Source organism: Pelophylax lessonae (assembly GCF_965119305.1).
Source record: "Pelophylax lessonae genome assembly, chromosome: 2".
In the NCBI taxonomy this organism is placed as follows: domain Eukaryota; kingdom Metazoa; phylum Chordata; class Amphibia; order Anura; family Ranidae; genus Pelophylax; species Pelophylax lessonae.
In genome coordinates, this window is record NC_138769.1 from 462,152,656 (window position 1) to 462,170,448 (window position 17,793).

The window sequence follows — 17,793 nt, forward strand, 5'->3', positions numbered from 1 at the left end:
CCATATTTGATAATCATTTCTTTTGCATGTGTGCGCTATTCTTTTTTAATATATATATAAATTTATATATTTTGGTAGGGGTATCATGAATGTAGATCAGTAGTTTTGTTTTTCAAAAAAAGAAATTATATTATTCCACGCAATGGAAAATATCTGCGGTAATATTGATGGAGTTGCTGCGGGCCCTAACTACTTCTCACAATAGTGTGAAGTATGATAGGTAAGTAAGGTGTGTATATATATATATATATATATATAAGGGCTATAGCGCTACTCAATGTGATGATAAGGGTGAAAAGAAATAAATCGAAAAAATGTTGCCCAATTCCAATAAAAATGTAAGACTGAAGCTGAAATATGTGTGTGTACCCTTAAGTGTGCACAATGTGATATATATCCAACAATCAGTGCATAGATAAATAGGTGCATAAATAAATAAATACAATAAAAAAATCCAATAATAAATCAATAACCCGTGTTGGGTGATAAAATAATGAGTGGGTAAATAAATTATAAAGTGTCTAATAAACAATAATATCCCACAAATATAGTGCAAAGAGCAACTTGTGCCAACAAAAAAAGTGTTATGTGCAAGGAAATAAATATATAAACATTATATACAACATATATAAACAATTGTTATACATATATAAACAATTGTTATACAAAATGCTGTGTGCAAGGAAAAATTCCCATCAATGAATATAGTCCAATATTCTTGTGATGATATTCCGTGTTGTTAACTTGTGCCAGAAGATATACTAGTGTCCTTGGTGCTATCCTTAATTTTGCTGTGCTCAATACGGTGCTCTGCTCCCCTTATGGTAATGCACTCACCGCAATTCTTTCCCCATAAAGGGGTAACGAGCCTTAAACGGCAAGTGGATCCCTAGATATCTTGTGTATTCCTCTGGATACTTTAGTACTTTAGGGTAGTTGCTTTACACCTCCTGATCACTTTGGGGTACTGGTGTTCCTAAACTGGAGCCTGGCGGCTGGGTTCCCGTGGATGACGGTCGGGCGTTATCCCATATAGAAAAATAATAGACATTCCATAGTGTAACACTGTATATACTGTTTATTAATTAAAGAAATATCCACTCATAGTACAGCTGTATGTAGCAAGCAAACGAGTAGCGGTGTCCATGCCGGATTTCCGAGTCTCAGGTGCGTTCCACGGGCCAAAAGCACACTACTGGAAGTGACGAAATGACGCACTGTTCCCGCCCTACGCGTTTCGTCAGACTGACGTCATCAGGAGCGGCTGCTTCAACATGGAAGGGCTCTTATTTACCTTAACATTTTTTATCACCATTATGTCAGGTATTTTTTTTCGGCATTCTTCTGTGTGCATATTTGACACAAGATGTGCTGAAAATTTGTTTTATGCTTCTCTAACTTTTAAATTAATTAGTACTGAACTTTTAATATTTTTAAAAAGTTCTACATGTTTATCTATCAGTGTTACCTTAGGCTCTTTAACCACTTGCCGCCAATAGAATGTAGTTCTACTGCGGCAAGCTGGCACTGCTGCACTGGATCATGTAATAGGTACAAGATCCAACATTTCCCGGTCTGGGGCACGCATTTATGCCACTGGCGGCCCTCTCCCGATGTAAGTTGCTAAAAGTTGCTGTTCGCCACCATTCCTTGTAAAATACATAAAAATATCCCACTGTTTATAAACGCTATAACTTTTGCGCAAACCAATCAATATACGCTTTTTGGGATTTTTTTTACCAAAAATCAATGTAGCAGAATACAAATTGGCCTAAATTGATGAAGAAATTTGATTTTCTAAATTTTTTATTGGATATGTTTTATAGCAAAAAGTAAAAAATGTTGTTTTGTTTTTCAAAATTGACAGTCTTTTTTTGTTTATAGCCCAAACCATAAAAACCACAGAGGCAATCAAATACCACCAGAAGAAAGCTCTATTTGTGGGAAAAAAAGGACCTAAATCTTGTTTGGGTAAAGCGTCGCAGGACTGCGCAATTGTCAGTTAAAGTAAAACAGTTCTGTATCTCAAAAAATGGCCTGGTCATGAGGGGAGGGGGGGGGATCTTCCAAAGGTCAAATGGTTAAAATGAACTAATGCATGATGTATGTTTACTTGATTTATGTTTAGTATTGTGGTAGTGGTATGTATTTATTATTTCAGGGAGAAAAGCCTCTGACTGCAGAAGATGTGCACCCTATGTCCTGCACACTGAAAAGGCTTGCAGCATTTCACAAGTGAGTCATACCGCCATTAACATGATACACAGACCTTATCTTGACAATGGACATAATCTCTTTGTACCATCCACCATAATATTTAATAACAAAGTAATAATGTCAGTTGTTTAGAGTTTCATAAAGGGGATGGAATGGAAAGGAGATACTTTATTACTTTTATCCCATAAGTAATGTCAGAGTAATATGTGCGCCGTAAAAAGGGGGAACGCAGGAAAATCCCTTCTTACTTAACACTGTGCACTTCATTGTTAGGACAGCTGTACTGGAAAACACTTGTATTCTTTTCATTTGCAGTATTTTTGGAATATTACCTAGTGATAAGATTCTTTGAACACACACTAAAATAGTTTTTTTGGATAAAAATAATGTGTTGCCTCTTACCTGCAGTGCTCATAACCTTAGTAAGTGGGATCTGTTTCAGAAGGAATTTAAGTTATTCAAGTTTGATATGGAGCAACAAAGATTACCAGTACAGGTAAAATGCTTAGATATTTATTTGAGATACAATGTCTTATTTAGGAAGTTTTAAAGTAATGAGTATTTGGCTGAAGTGTCAATTGATTGTGAATATTAACAGAATACTAAGCTAATATCACATATCAATTATACTGGAGTAGCTAAAACAAACAGTACATAAAATAAAACATCTACCAACCATGTGTGTAACCGCCTTTCTCCATTCTCTGTTTTTTGTGTAGCTTTTGCTGCCCGCTTTCCAGTGTATGTATTATGCCCTCCTTTGGCAGCTGGTCTCTGCCATAGAAGAGCCACACCAAAAGGTACTTTTATTTTGTGTCTATACTGTTCATCATGGGTTGCTTGGGTGTTATTGGTGCCAGAACAAAGTCCTCTGGCAGCCAATGCGCGGAAAGGCATCCACAGCCCCCCTTCCCCAGAGTCCTTTAATTTGGTGCTACAAAGACAAACACATTTAAACCACTAAGAGAATGATAGAGTTAATAAAAAATAATTACAACCCACAGATTTTAGGAGAAAAAAGTAGATTTAACTACAAATGTGATTTTTCCATTTAACTTGACTCATGCCCCTGGTAAAAAGTAAATAAAAAAAAAAAAAAACTTCTATTGAGTGAAGGGAACGAAGAAGATAATAAAAACTAATTAGAATTCACTAAGGGTTAATAAGGCACTAAAATCCTGGCATTTTTGGGTGCAAGGGAGGCAGAGGTGCAGTGTCCACCTCTGCTGTCAGCATCCTGAAAAAAATATATGGCAGACTAAAATATGCAGTAGCTGATGCTGTACTGAGTGGAACTTGCACTGCAGACCATTTGTGTTCAAGGATGTATGCTCGGGACACAGGCATTCCTGCATTCTGGGCATACATCTATGAATGTATACAGCCCTAAATGCATCTTTTGCTTGGTACAGTCTCCAGCCATGTCCAACTGCCATATGTTTCAGCCTGTCATAGATTTTTAGAGGTTGTTGGCAGCGGGCTGTTTGCTGCACATGGGCATCCAAAAAATGCCAGGATTTGACACACCTGGGCCAGACCTAACAAGGATTTATGAGTAAAAGCTATAGTAGTACCCAGACTGTCAAATTGACAAGTCAGTCATGAAAATTACTCCGGGAGAAGGCAAAAGGCTTCTTCTGCATTTTACCTGGCCCTGCGTAGTTTATAATGAAAGCATTGTATTTCTTGGAGCACTGATATCCCACTGTATTACTGTTATATTGGCTTATAGTTTGCAGTACCGGTAATTTTTTAATGCCTGCCAGAATTTACACAAAGATGGAGTAGAAATGTAGCTTCAGATTGCTAAGAGAGCAGCCATAATACAAGTGATTAATAGGTCATGCCATGTTACTGTTCGCTGGGTGTTCCCCATGGCTGACATGAGGTTACCAGCAACCTGCAGCAAGTAAACTTCGGCCAACAGGGAGAGGTTTACACCTGAGATCTGTGTTTATATTGACTCATTTCATGGGTGAACGGTGATGGGTAGGGGTGATTTTGGACATTTTATAATGAAAGTTTACTGGAGACCCTTTAAGCCCTGCAGACGTTGATACAGCTTTATATACAGCTATGTGTTCTGCCTTTCTAGGATGAAGCTAACATACTTAGGACAAAGGTAAATGACTTTTGTCAGCTTTGCAGGAAATACTTGAATCACAGAGATCAGTCGGTGAGGGAGCAGGTAAGTGTTACATGTGGTAAAATAGGGTAAAATTCATTTTGTGTTAGAATAATGAGCTAATGTAATTTTTTGAACGATGTCATTTACAATATGTGCGCATAACTATGAATACCTTCTTTCAGTCTTTCCTTTCCTTGTGTGACCTACTTTTGTTGCTAAGTAACAGAAGAGGAGGGATATTTTACCATGTGGATTCAGCACTGGAGTCAGAGCTTCTCTCATTTATCCTTCAACATGTCTTTCAAACTCCCCAAGCAGAAAAAGACAAAGGTGATTTTCTTTCAGTGAGTCTAGTATTCTATTGCAAGAAGATGTCATAACATCTAGTAATATAGTACATCTGCATTTCACTAATGCTGTGTGAAGGGAATTATACATAAGCATGCATTACAAACTAACTGGTGCACATAAAAAAGTTTTATTAATATTCATACCTAAACATATAAAAGTTTTTCTATCAGCTCAGAACTTAAAAATATTTAAGTTTGCGAAAATGTTGCTGCAGTATCTTCTAGTACCCAGCAGATCATCCCTTAAAAATACTGCCAATCAGGGCTGTTGTTAAGGCAGTACAGCCAGCTCTTCTGTACTAGGCCCAGGCCCCATCGGTTCAAAAGGTGGGATCAGGCACCTCTCGAGCAGGAGGGCTGGCTGTATTGCCTTATTGCTGACACTGATACTCTTGTGGCTCTCCTTGCAATGCTGCCAACTTCTCCTCTGCCTCCCTACAGCTGCTCTGCAGGGCGATTGGTTCTAGTATCTGCACCCCCACCCCCCCTTCCACCTTTATAATCACCCTCACCCCCATGCTCTCTGGGCTGCTCTGTGTAACCTTTGCCCTCATAGTGCTGCCTCCCCCCTCTCCTTTCCATCCTGTTGGCTGCTGAGGCACACAGGGGGCCATTTCAAGATGGACATAGTGGGGCCAGTAAATATGTCATATTTACCAGCCCTTTCTTTCCTTAAGAAAACAGTAAGTAATTGTTGCCGATCGGCTCCTGTGTTCATTCATCACTGAAGCAGAGTAAACACAGTTTAATCTGCTTCAGTTTGTGAATGAGCAGGAAGCCTCTGAGCCCCTCCTGTTCATTCATCTGTGCAGCTGAGGATGTGAAGAAGGGGATGGAAGAATCTATGTCCTCATTCCCTTTCTCTGTCTCAAACGTGAGACATCAGGGGTCTGTTTAGACCCCTGCTATTTCACAAAAGCCCCACGGAGACCAGTTATAAAAAATGTAAAAAAAAGATAAAAATCTAAAAAATAATAATAAAAAAATATGATGGCCTTATTCACATTTGCTTTGCTCTCTCAAGACCAGTCAGCATTCGGATTGCTCTTCAGAAAGCATTTGACAGGGGAGGTATATTGCCTCCTAACTGCCTACGTTAATTCCGCACTAGTGCACTGCAACCGCGTGCTGTGCTTGCGGTTGCGGGGTGCTTGCAAAGCAGTACACTTCACTTGATTGGGTCTTGAATGGAGGTAAAATGTCTGCCATGACTGAGAAGCATAGCATCATGGCCGTTGCATGCATACGCTGCCTATGTTGCCAAAGGGGGTAGTGTTTGGTGGACGGTAAAAGCACAACTCAACCATGAAGTTTTACTGTCCCCCAACCTCACATTTTTAATGAGCCCTAAGAACACATTCACAGGTGCTCTGGCCGTGCATTGTGAGTGAATTGTTTATGCCTCTGGAACCAACTGTTTCTGTAAAGGGCCGCAAAGGTTGTGAACACACAGGTCCTAACTTGAAATTGTGGGTGAGTGGCCCTGAATGCACACTGTCTGTGTTTTTTGGGACATAGACCTGCACCTGCACAGTGCACACCTGTCAAATTAGGACTTGTTCGTATAGCTGCTGCATCCCTATAGTGTAATAGGCTGCCTGCACACAGCTCCAGGTGGCTCCAGCCACATAAACAAACTGCTGATTCACACTGTACAGGCCACAGCACCCATGTGAATGTGCCCATAGACCTCATTCACACACAAACTTTATTAACTCAATAACATTTTATCTTTTAGATTTAGCAGGAATTTTGTTGTCTTTGTGTCTACTAATAATAACTTTAGGGCATTTTTAGCAAAAATATCATATAGTGGTATTTGGTTCCTCGGACCAGTGGGTGGGACTTTGAGGCAATAGGTTGAAAGACAAAAGTAGTATGCGTTTTCGTTTATTATAAAACAATGTTTATCATAAAACAATATTTAACATGTACGAGACATGAAATATTAAGTGCTTGGATGGGTAAGAGGCCCATCCGTGGTGGTGTACGAAAGAAAAGAAATGTGACACTTGTGAAAGATGGTGACTTTTTAGAGACGCAGATTCCTGCCATCCATGGATGTTTGGATGTTGCAGGATGCGTTTCCATCCGACGCGTTTCGGCTGTGCCTTTTTCAAGGATTTTCACCGTATCTATATGACGATATTTTAGTCTTTATTAGTGTCAAAAAGCGATTTTTAGGCAATTTCATTAGTATAGTCTGAAGTCTTAGCTTACATTGATTTTTTGTGTGCAGTTACTGGATCGGTTATGGAGGTGCCCCCTCTCAGTTTCCCAGGCAACCACAAGATCCCAAAGAAAGGGAGGAATGGCGGTAACGTTTTTGTTCTGAAAGACCAAAAATTGGTGAATGGCATATAGTGTGTATAGGTGTATAGCCCTTTGACTTTACAAGGTTATACTCACAAGGTCCAGATAATGCTGGTTTTCCAGTCGTGAGTGCCCTTAGTTGTATTGGCTGTTCCTGGAATTATATAGGTATTTAATTAACCATGTTTATCCAAATATTAGGAATTTGTTGGGCCGCCAATGCTTGGGTAATAAAATACCTGAGGAGCGTCTTGGTTATCAGATGGTCTCTCTGTGAGAAAAAACACCTGCAGCGCTTCTTGGTTGCCAGCTGTTCTCTCTATCTAGGAGGGACATATACCATTATGACAGGGCTATAAAAATCCCATATGCCTGAATTTTGGTGTAAGGTAATGTAAAATTTTAATTTACCTTACGGTACTGCAAAGGATAATTATTCAGACTGCAGAGCATTTGCCTGTAGTGGATAACCTTTCTCTTGCAAGATGATCTCTTCTGTGGAAAAGACACATCGTGTAGCAGCAAGGAGGAATGGATCCTGTGAAGTGCAAGGCTATATAAAATTCTCGAGAAGAGAATTAGCCTTGCACTTCACAGGATCCATTCCTCCTTGCTGCTACACGATGTGTCTTTTCCACAGAAGAGATCATCTTGCAAGAGAAAGGTTATCCACTACAGGCAAATGCTCTGCAGTCTGAATAATTATCCTTTGCAGTACCGTAAGGTAAATTAAAATTTTACATTACCTTACACCAAAATTCAGGCATATGGGATTTTTATAGCCCTGTCATAATGGTATATGTCCCTCCTAGATAGAGAGAACAGCTGGCAACCAAGAAGCGCTGCAGGTGTTTTTTCTCACAGAGAGACCATCTGATAACCAAGACGCTCCTCAGGTATTTTATTACCCAAGCATTGGCGGCCCAACAAATTCCTAATATTTGGATAAACATGGTTAATTAAATACCTATATAATTCCAGGAACAGCCAATACAACTAAGGGCACTCACGACTGGAAAACCAGCATTATCTGGACCTTGTGAGTATAACCTTGTAAAGTCAAAGGGCTATACACCTATACACACTATATGCCATTCACCAATTTTTGGTCTTTCAGAACAAAAACGTTACCGCCATTCCTCCCTTTCTTTGGGATCTTGTGGTTGCCTGGGAAACTGAGAGGGGGCACCTCCATAACCGATCCAGTAACTGCACACAAAAAATCAATGTAAGCTAAGACTTCAGACTATACTAATGAAATTGCCTAAAAATCGCTTTTTGACACTAATAAAGACTAAAATATCGTCATATAGATACGGTGAAAATCCTTGAAAAAGGCACAGCCGAAACGCGTCGGATGGAAACGCATCCTGCAACATCCAAACATCCATGGATGGCAGGAATCTGCGTCTCTAAAAAGTCACCATCTTTCACAAGTGTCACATTTCTTTTCTTTCGTACACCACCACGGATGGGCCTCTTACCCATCCAAGCACTTAATATTTCATGTCTCGTACATGTTAAATATTGTTTTATGATAAACATTGTTTTATAATAAACGAAAACGCATACTACTTTTGTCTTTCAACCTATTGCCTCAAAGTCCCACCCACTGGTCCGAGGAACCAAATACCACTATTTGTTCTAATTAAGGGATGTTGGCACCTATACACTATACAATCCTACTCTAAACTCGGGTTTTCTTGAGCTCAACCCAAATCGCTTAGCAAAAATATCATTTAATTCTTTCCGAGGTGGGGGAGAGGGGCTCTGTCAGTTAGGCTGTACGGGGCCATGTGATTTCTAACAGCAGCCCTGCCGCCATTCACTATGAAATGTATGTAAATATTAAACTTCTGATTCTCTGCATATTGCTTTGAGTGTTTTTAATGTTTCTTTTATGAAGTTACTTTTATATACAGTGTGTATGTGTATTATATATATATATATATATATATATATATATATATATATATATATAATAAAACAGATAGTGTATTGTGATTCTATGACCTTCGAGTACAAAAAGGGCTTATTCTGAAAAGCACATATGCTCCTTTTGTTAGGGTGGTTTCTAATTACTGTGGATTATCTGTGAACTCTTATTGGTTCATTTTATGCTGTATTTGAATATAATTACCCTTTTGTATATTTCCTTTCACAGATTGACTATTTTTGAACTTCCCAATTCCCCATCTATCTAACCCCCTCACGCCTAAGGTTAAAACAAATTTAAATGCCTAAGCACAATTTTGCAATTTTGACATGTGTTAGTAAAACTGTACATATCATCACTACTACTTTGTGCATCCAGGTGGATTATACCTTGCTTGTTTTTTTAGGACAAATTAGGCTTTCATTTGGTGGTAAATGGTTTTGGATATCTCCTGAAATTTTTTTTTATTATCAAAGGAAAACTGCCCAACATAGTGAAAAAAAAAACATTTTTTTTTAAATTTAGCTGTATATTACTTGTTATTACCATAACCTACTATTAAAGAGTAACAGTGCGCATTTTGCTTCGTTTTTTTTTTGTCCTACCTAAAATACACTGACACTGATGCCAATAAAAAAGCAAAACAAGAAAATCCTACTCAAAATAAACTGACCTTGATCTCTGACCCTTACTTGACGCTAAACCCAAAGCCTAGCACTGACCTAGACCAAACCTTGATCAAAGTATTTTTTCTCTTATTTTTTTAATATTATTATTTATTTTTTTTACAAACACATTTTTTTCTCTCTGCAATGAAATAGAAAGATACATTGTATCTTTCCTCTCCATTAACACAGAGAGAAAAACACAGGGGCGGGCTTCACAGTGACTGATCACTGTGTTAGCCAATCAGAGGCCACCGCAGCGATTGGGTGACCCGGAATTGTGAGATATGGGTCCCGATTGTTTGTATGGGGCCCAGGGCTCTCAGTGAGACCCCAGTCCCCGTGCTGGGAGCGCGCTGTGTGGCGCAATCCCAGCACAAAGTAAGATTCACATATATGCCGCCCCACAGAAAAAACAACCACTTCTGCAAGGGCGCATATATCGTATGTGTTATGTCGGCTGGAAAGCGTTAGGAGTAGAATTCCGGTCAAACCCTAACTACTCTTACAAACACCCCCCTCCCTCTTCCTAAAACCTATTCTGACCAACCTGTGTAAGAAAAGATCTGTATACTTACTATTTTCAGGCCTCTCTGGTCCGGTCACATGAATGGCTCCCCTCTGTCAGACAGCTGCAGGGGAGAGGAGGGAGCAACTACAACAGATGAGCCATAGTAAGCCTATGGGTGACGTCAGCACTCGGCATTACCAGTCATTGTCAAGCATTCTTTCCATTACCCTGCAGCTGCCTCAGGCAGACACAGGGGAGATCAAGTGACTGGAATGGAGTTGCCTGAAAATAGGTAAGTATACATATCATTTCTTATACAGGTTAATCAAATAGGTGTTAGAAGAGGGAGAAGGAGCATTTTTAGGAGTAGTTAGAATTTGAACATATTTTACTTTGGACACTTTTATTTTGGATTAAGACCAAAAATGAACACATTCTATAGATGGGAACTAGTCCAGACCTTATGTGGTTATTACCTGTCTTAGAGTCTCCTCCTACTTTTTATGCTGTTTTTCTCATTCATCAAACCACAAAATCTAGTAGGCAGAACCAAATGTGTACATAGACTGGTTAATGAAGCTTTGAAGCCTCAGTAACCAGTCTCCTATATGTTTCGTTTTTTTTAAGAATATCAGTGGAGGTAAAAAGTTCATCACTGAATCATGTACCAGTAGCAGTACATACCAGGGGCCCAGGATTAATTGAAAATACTGAATGTTTAACTGTACTGTTTACTGAAGCGCTGACATGCTATTGCATTTTTAATGGTCAATAGATAGTGTGTAAGAGGTAATTATCATTTATTATTTTATTATGCAGCAATGTCTGCAGAGAAAGATGAGGACGCAACCCTGGTCATTCTACACAGGAGGAGGATGCTGCTTGCTGTTTATTGCAAAATGATAACCTCCAGTGTAGTGGAGATGTCAACTGTAGCAGAGATTTACAAGCAGTATATGAAGGTAAATTACATTCTTAGTATGCAATCTTGCACGTCGGGCTTTTCTTTCTTAGGCATAGGGACATTCTCTAGAATGCATATATTTTTCTGGAGACCAAACGCAAACAGTTTTATCCCAGATATCCTTTATATTTTATGAAATTATTTCCATTTCTAAATTGCATCATTATTATTAATATTATTAAATTATTGGTTTATTATTATGATGTTCAACATTTTAAATGATAGAACCTTTTTAAGAAATATATAACTTAGGTGTCTGGAGATGTGTAACTGATACAATCTAGGACTTTTTTTTATTGACTACTGTAGACCTACATTGACTTTGGTGATATAATTAAGGAAACCTTGAGCCGAACTAGACAGATCAACAGGATAGAGAGTGCAAAAACTTTGGTCCTTTGTTTGAAAAAGGTAAGAAGATTATACATTTATGTGCAAAAATGTTAATACTTTTTACTGATGTAATTACCCAGAACAGACCATTGTGAAATTCCCCAAAACATTTGTAAGGATGTGTGAAATCTGCTGTAAGTATGAAATAAATGGAGGTAGCAACAGTAATGAGTTAAGGATACAGAGGGAATTTAAAGTGTCCATAGACATGCAGACATTTAGGACAGATAGGAACATACACTAGTTGCTTTTCCCAAATATGTCTCTGGGTTGCTAGGGCCAAGTCCTTGCTTCTTAGGGGCCCATAGAGCTATACATTAATTTGTTCCTATTTTCAACTGATAATTACAACGTCTCCTGTGTGGTGTGCACATACCTTGAGCTGAGTGCAGCCATTCTGTTTTAATGTTGCTCACGGTTATGATTCATGAAAAAAATATAAAAGTGGGGTTGTTGCCCATAGCAACAGTTGAGCATTGCCTTTCAGTTTGTAATCTGTTTGAGTACAGGAATCACACAAAAGTAATCCCTCAAACTATTAGCCCATATAAAATGCAACCCCTTATTCACCATTCACACAGTAAAAAAATCAAATAAAATAATAATAAACATTGAAAGTGTAGAATCCTCAAAAAGCATTAAGAGACGGTTCACACTAGCGCGACTTGTCAGGCAACTTGTCAGCCTGACAAGTCGCGCTCCCTCGCGGTCCATTGACCACTACAGGACCCCTTTCTAATAGGAGCGACACAAGTCGCTCCGACTTAGAAAAAGGGTCCTGTACTACTTCGGGGCGACCTCGGAGCGACTTGCATAGAATTCCATTATGTGAAGTCCCTGCAAGTCGCTCCGAAGTCGTGAAGTCAATGCACATTAATACAAATTTTTACCTGGGGTGCCCAAACCTTCGATCCCCACTGTAAGAGGGTAAATGAAGTGTAAGGAAATTGAAAAAAAGAGAAGTGGCAGAAAAAAGCTGAAAACTGCAGGGCACACCTGGTTAAACATCCAGGCTCTGTAAAGTCATGGTGGCTACGGAATGAAATGAAGGAAGCCAAATGTGCTGGATACCTTGTATGACCAAATACCTTTTTTTGAGATCCAAACAATAAATAAATAAATTCAACTTAAAATAAGTACAGGAAGCAGATTAGTAACTGCCAAACACCACCACTATTTTTTGATTAAATTTGTTGGCATGTAGTTCATTGACCAGTAGCTTCCAGGTTTGGGAACACAAGCTGTCACAGACAGGACAAATTATGTTTTAGAAATGGGGAAAAGGAACCTGCATGATTCACATAAACAGTAAGGTTACATAAGCTAGCTAGTAGTAGATAGTCACATTCAACTGAATTTGTTCTGAATTATTCTAACTACTACTAGCTATACTATGACCTGGATAAATAAGATCCTTCACAGACATTATTTTAGTTATTTTTCTACAGCTTATTAAAAAAATTTTGAAGCTTGCACTTTTGTTTAAATGCTCCATGATTTACAGTATGCTTTACTTTTCAAATATCAAGAAAATGAAAGAAGCTGAAACTGTCAATTCTTTTAAAATTATGTATATTAGTTTGTTTATTGACACAACATATACTCCCTGATTCTGTAGTCAACATAATAGTGGAATAAAAAATATTTTCAGCAGAGGTGTACTTTGTATTACTAGATGTTTGAAAACGACCACTGGTGAAAATATCATTTAATAAATTAATATATTACCGAACACAAATAGTACAATAATATTGTGTTAGTCTTATTCAGTAAGGTAAAGAGCAAGTGCGGTAACCATTGGCAACCAATCAGAATTCCTATTCTAGTCATTTGACTTCAATTAATTGTATTCCTATTGGCTGCTATGGGTTCCAGCACATTGCACTTCAAGTTTGCTTTTTTTCACTGCCTTGCTGAATAATCTGGTACTAGTGCAATTAGTCAAAATATGTCAGCAGAGAGTGAGGGTGAATGCCATTTACATTATGTACCATGTAAGGCAATAGATAATGATTTCTCTGAATCAGTGTCAGCTGTATGTCATATATGTAGAAATACAATGTACTTAGGAAGATTATCAGTTATCAGATTTGGCAGGCAGCTTCTATTTTGCGGCTTTTAATTGAAAGCACTAGAAGATAGAACTATGTGTGATTTGTGACAGGATTGCATGTTTCCTGGCTGATCTAGAAACATAATTGAAAGCATGACTTATCACGTTGTCAGGCTTGTTATTAGAGGGATACAAATGCTTGCCATTTCATTCAGTTGCATTGTAAATAGCCCCCCCCTTGACACCAGGGAGGAAGGTCATTGAGAGACAGCTGAAAATGAACGCAAATTAACAAAACTGAATGTCCTTGTTCCTTAAAAAGACATGACCCGTCACAGCTCTGCTTTCTTTTCTCTGGCATGGTGATGTGATTGCAGCTGTTTCTGGAGCACAGAGAAGCACATGACAGTGCCATCCCGTCCCCCGCGTCATTCACTAACATAAAGGAACTGGCTCGCCGCTTTTCTCTAACGTTTGGCATGGACCACGTGAAATGCAGAGAATCCATTGCTATGATGCACAAGTATGTGAAGTGGAGGTTTTCCCCTTACATTCACTATGCTATTTATACCAATACACAGCACTACAAGCAAAGCTTTATTAGGCTGAGCCAATTTAAATTACATTGGCTCTCATGTATAAGAGTGTCTAAAGTTTATTAAACACTTTTTTGTTGCCCATAGCAACCAACCAGATTTTTCTCCCCCACACTGCACTTCAAACATGAAAGGGAGCAAGAAAAACTTTATGCAGGAGGTTCTGCTGTTTTCTAGTTAACCAGGGACAAACAAACCTAGAGTTAACCGGTACTAATGATTAAAGTGTTATTTTAAATTACAGTGTAGCATTGGACATTGAATGTTGTATAAAACAAGTAATATTTTGCATATGATAGTTCAGACTAACTTTACTCAGCAGATCCCTTTTAACCACTTGCCGACCGCCGCAAGTACATATACTGCGGTGGTCAGCCCCGGCCAGGCAAAGTGACGTATATATACGTCACTAGCCTGTCACCGGCTTGTGAGCCAATAGCGGAGTCACTAAGGAGTCAGTGCGTGTGACCGGCGGACCCGATGTCCGCCGGTCACTCGGCGATCGTCGGTAGAGAGGGAGAAAGGCAGGCGGCTAATGTAAACAAGCCGCCTGTCATTCTCCCCTGTGTAAAAATGGAGATCAGACGGTTCTACTATGTAGGACCGTTGATCTCTGTTTTTACACTAGTAGCCATGTCCCATCACAGTTAGAAGCACGCCCCTAGGACACACTTAACCCCTCCCTCTCCAATACAGTTAACCCCTTCCCTGCCAGTGTCATTTTTACAGTAACAGTGCATATGTATAGCACTGATTACTGCAGTAATGTCACTGGTAACCCCAAAAGTGTCAAAAATGTCAGTCAAGGGTCCAATCTGTCCGCCGCAATGTCGCAGTCCCGCAAAAAAATTTGCAGATCGCCGACATTACTCGTTAAAAAAAAAAACACCAAAAAATGACAAAAATCTTTCCCTTTGTTAGTAAACGCGATAACTTTTGCGCAAACCAATCAAAATACGCTTTTTGTGATTTTTTTTTTTACCAAACATGTAGCATAAAACAAATTGGCCGAAAATGTTAAAAAATTTAGATTTTTACATTTTTTGGGGAATTTCATATAAAAAAATGTGAAAAATATTGTTATTTTTGCAAAATTTACGCTCTTTTTTTGTTTATAGCGCATGATCAAAAAATTGCACAGGTGATCAAATACCACCAGAAGAAAGCTCTGTTTGTGGGAAAAAAAGGACGTCAAATTCATTTAGGTACAGCATCGCATGACCGCGCAATTGTCCGTTAAAGTCACGCAGTAAAAAATCGCAAAAAACCCCCTGGTCAGGAAGGGGGTAAAATCTTCCGGGGCTTAAAGCAGAGTTCCACCCTGGATTTTTTTTTTTTTTTTTTTAATACCCCCGGGACAGTCAGGGCTAGTACATTCCACAATGGCTAGCCTCTGATCTGTCCCGGGTTGCACTTACCTGTTAGGACAAATACTTACCTTGCAAACGTCTTGTCCAGCGCTGCCATCTCAGATGTGGGCAGCTTGAAGCCAGCGAGATCCCCTTCGGCGTCTTCTTCCGCCTTCTTTGGTCCCACGATGCTCTGCGCCGGCCCCGACGTCACTTCCGGGTCGCGCGCGTCATCCCTCTACAGCTTCTGGGCATGCCCAGAAGCTGTTTAGAAGGGGATGACGCACGCGACCCGGAACTGACGTCGGGGCCGGTGCAGGCGCAATGATTCCTGGGAGCTATGACGTTCAGCTCCCAGGAATCATTGCAGAGCCAGGAAGTGACGACGGGCCGCGGCCGAGGAAGGAGGAAGAAGGAAGTAAGGTAAGTATTTTTTCTTCGCTACGAGGTAAGTAAAAAAAAAAAAAATATGCGATTATCCATTTCTTTTTCAGGTGACCCGGAGCGAGAAGATGGAGGTAAGTATAAAAATAGGGTGGAACTCCACTTTAAGTGGTTAAGGAGTCATTTAGATCCTTGCCTTTCAGTTACATGTGCGCCACGGTTTGTTGTGGTGCCATTCATGTTGAATGACACACCACCACACTGGACAATTGACAATGCACCACACCACACCAGAACACATATAACATGTTTTGCGGTGTGCTGCCTAAAACATTAGTTGTCGCATGTCCAATATTTACTGTGCACTGCCACCCTGTTCAAAATGAATAGTCTACCTTAATGCAGTGTATTGTAATGCATGGTATTGTGAAGTGGTCACTACTATTTTGCAGTAAGTAATGACTTTGACAACTGTCATATTTCTGCAGTTTAATACAAATAAATAGTACAATTTCAGAACGAGGTTGTGTAGCAACACATTAAAAATTATTTTGAAAAATAAAACAAAATGTTAATTTCTTTTACATGAATTGTTAAAAATAGTTTAATGTTAAATTACAGACTGACTTCAATCCATTTATGGGCACCCAGTTGTATGCAAGTCCATCTATTGATTGATTTGTGTACAACCACCCTGTCGGGTTTTTCACAGAACGATAAAGCCGGTCATTACATTATACATTTTTCTTATTCAATGTCCTTTAGATTTACATTCAACTGTGTAGTGCAAGGGCCTGCCTGGTTGCATACAAATCGAAAGTGTTTAGGTTTGACCTCAAATTATATAGTTTTGGTAAATCTAAAGGTCAATTATACAAGACAATTGTATAATGTATGGCCAGCCTTAGTGCCACCAGCTATAGCTGGCAACCCTTATCATTGTGTTCTGCTGACAGGAAGACCCTCTGTGCTCACCGCCAGCAGGTTTACAATAGTGCTGCGGAAAAGATTCCCCCATCAACACAGTCAGTGTTGAGCTATTTTTTTGCATAATCTTTGGCCTACACAATCTTACTGATTTGTAGAAATGAATAGAGTTGCCTTGAGGGCTCTTGCCCGATCTTCACACCTAAAGACTGTGTAAGGCTGGCCAAAGACAGAGTGAATTTATTTCCTGTAACTTTGGGCACAGAGACAGTGTTCATGGGGGAATCCCTCCTGCCAAGCCATGGTGATCTCCCAGTGGGCAGAACACAGTGATTATTGCTAGTGGCTAGAATAGCCTCTTGCAAAATTCACATGGAAAATCCGGCAGGCTGGTTGTACCTAAGCTGAACGATCGATCAACTTGCGTACATTAAGCCTGCTCTTACATGGTTGGAATCTCGGACAGTTCAGCAGGAACTGTCTATGGCCGGCTTAAGCTTGCTAACAAAATGGCTACAGTTGTATCTTGTATAAAGGATAAAACAAGGTCTTTTCTCTTTCAGTCATTGATGGACATGACTCCTGATCTTCATAACAATTGGGTTATGCTGCCCCCTACAGGAGGACACTAGGCAGAAAAAGAATCTGGCTATGCCTATGGGCAGTCCCAGGGGTTATACTCCCTCTCTCTGCTGTAGGTTTTCAGTTTTTTTCTGCCTAGTCAGGAGTAAGGACCTAGTTCTACGTTGTGCTCTCTGGTCCTGGAAATTTTTTCTTCTGGCTTTTTCCTGTGAAATCTACAATCAACTGCCAGACAGGGCAACGAGCTGGATAATCTAGATCCAGTGGTCACCCCAGTCTGGCCGGCGCACGCAGACCTCAGCTCAGGGCTAAGTCGGCCGTGACATAGCCCCACCGGACAGGGCTAGCCTGCGAGTTAAACGCCTCGCGAGGTCGCATACGACCAAGTCTTGGCCCGAGTCCCAAGCTTTCCTCCTAGCCGACAG

At 39.7% G+C, this 17,793-nt stretch overlaps 1 protein-coding gene across 1 annotated transcript in view; it reads left to right on the plus strand.

Annotated features, from left to right (window-relative positions):
- Window positions 1-17,793, plus strand: part of LOC309546331 (cohesin subunit SA-2-like) — a 124,601-nt gene that overhangs the window by 70,210 nt on the left and 36,598 nt on the right. The window contains exons 21-28 of the mRNA XM_082245944.1: window positions 2,162-2,235; window positions 2,626-2,713; window positions 2,937-3,017; window positions 4,313-4,405; window positions 4,528-4,675; window positions 10,940-11,082; window positions 11,394-11,495; window positions 13,908-14,053. Of these exons, the coding sequence (XP_082102070.1) occupies window positions 2,162-2,235; window positions 2,626-2,713; window positions 2,937-3,017; window positions 4,313-4,405; window positions 4,528-4,675; window positions 10,940-11,082; window positions 11,394-11,495; window positions 13,908-14,053 (875 nt within the window). The remainder of the gene's footprint in view (window positions 1-2,161; window positions 2,236-2,625; window positions 2,714-2,936; window positions 3,018-4,312; window positions 4,406-4,527; window positions 4,676-10,939; window positions 11,083-11,393; window positions 11,496-13,907; window positions 14,054-17,793) is intronic.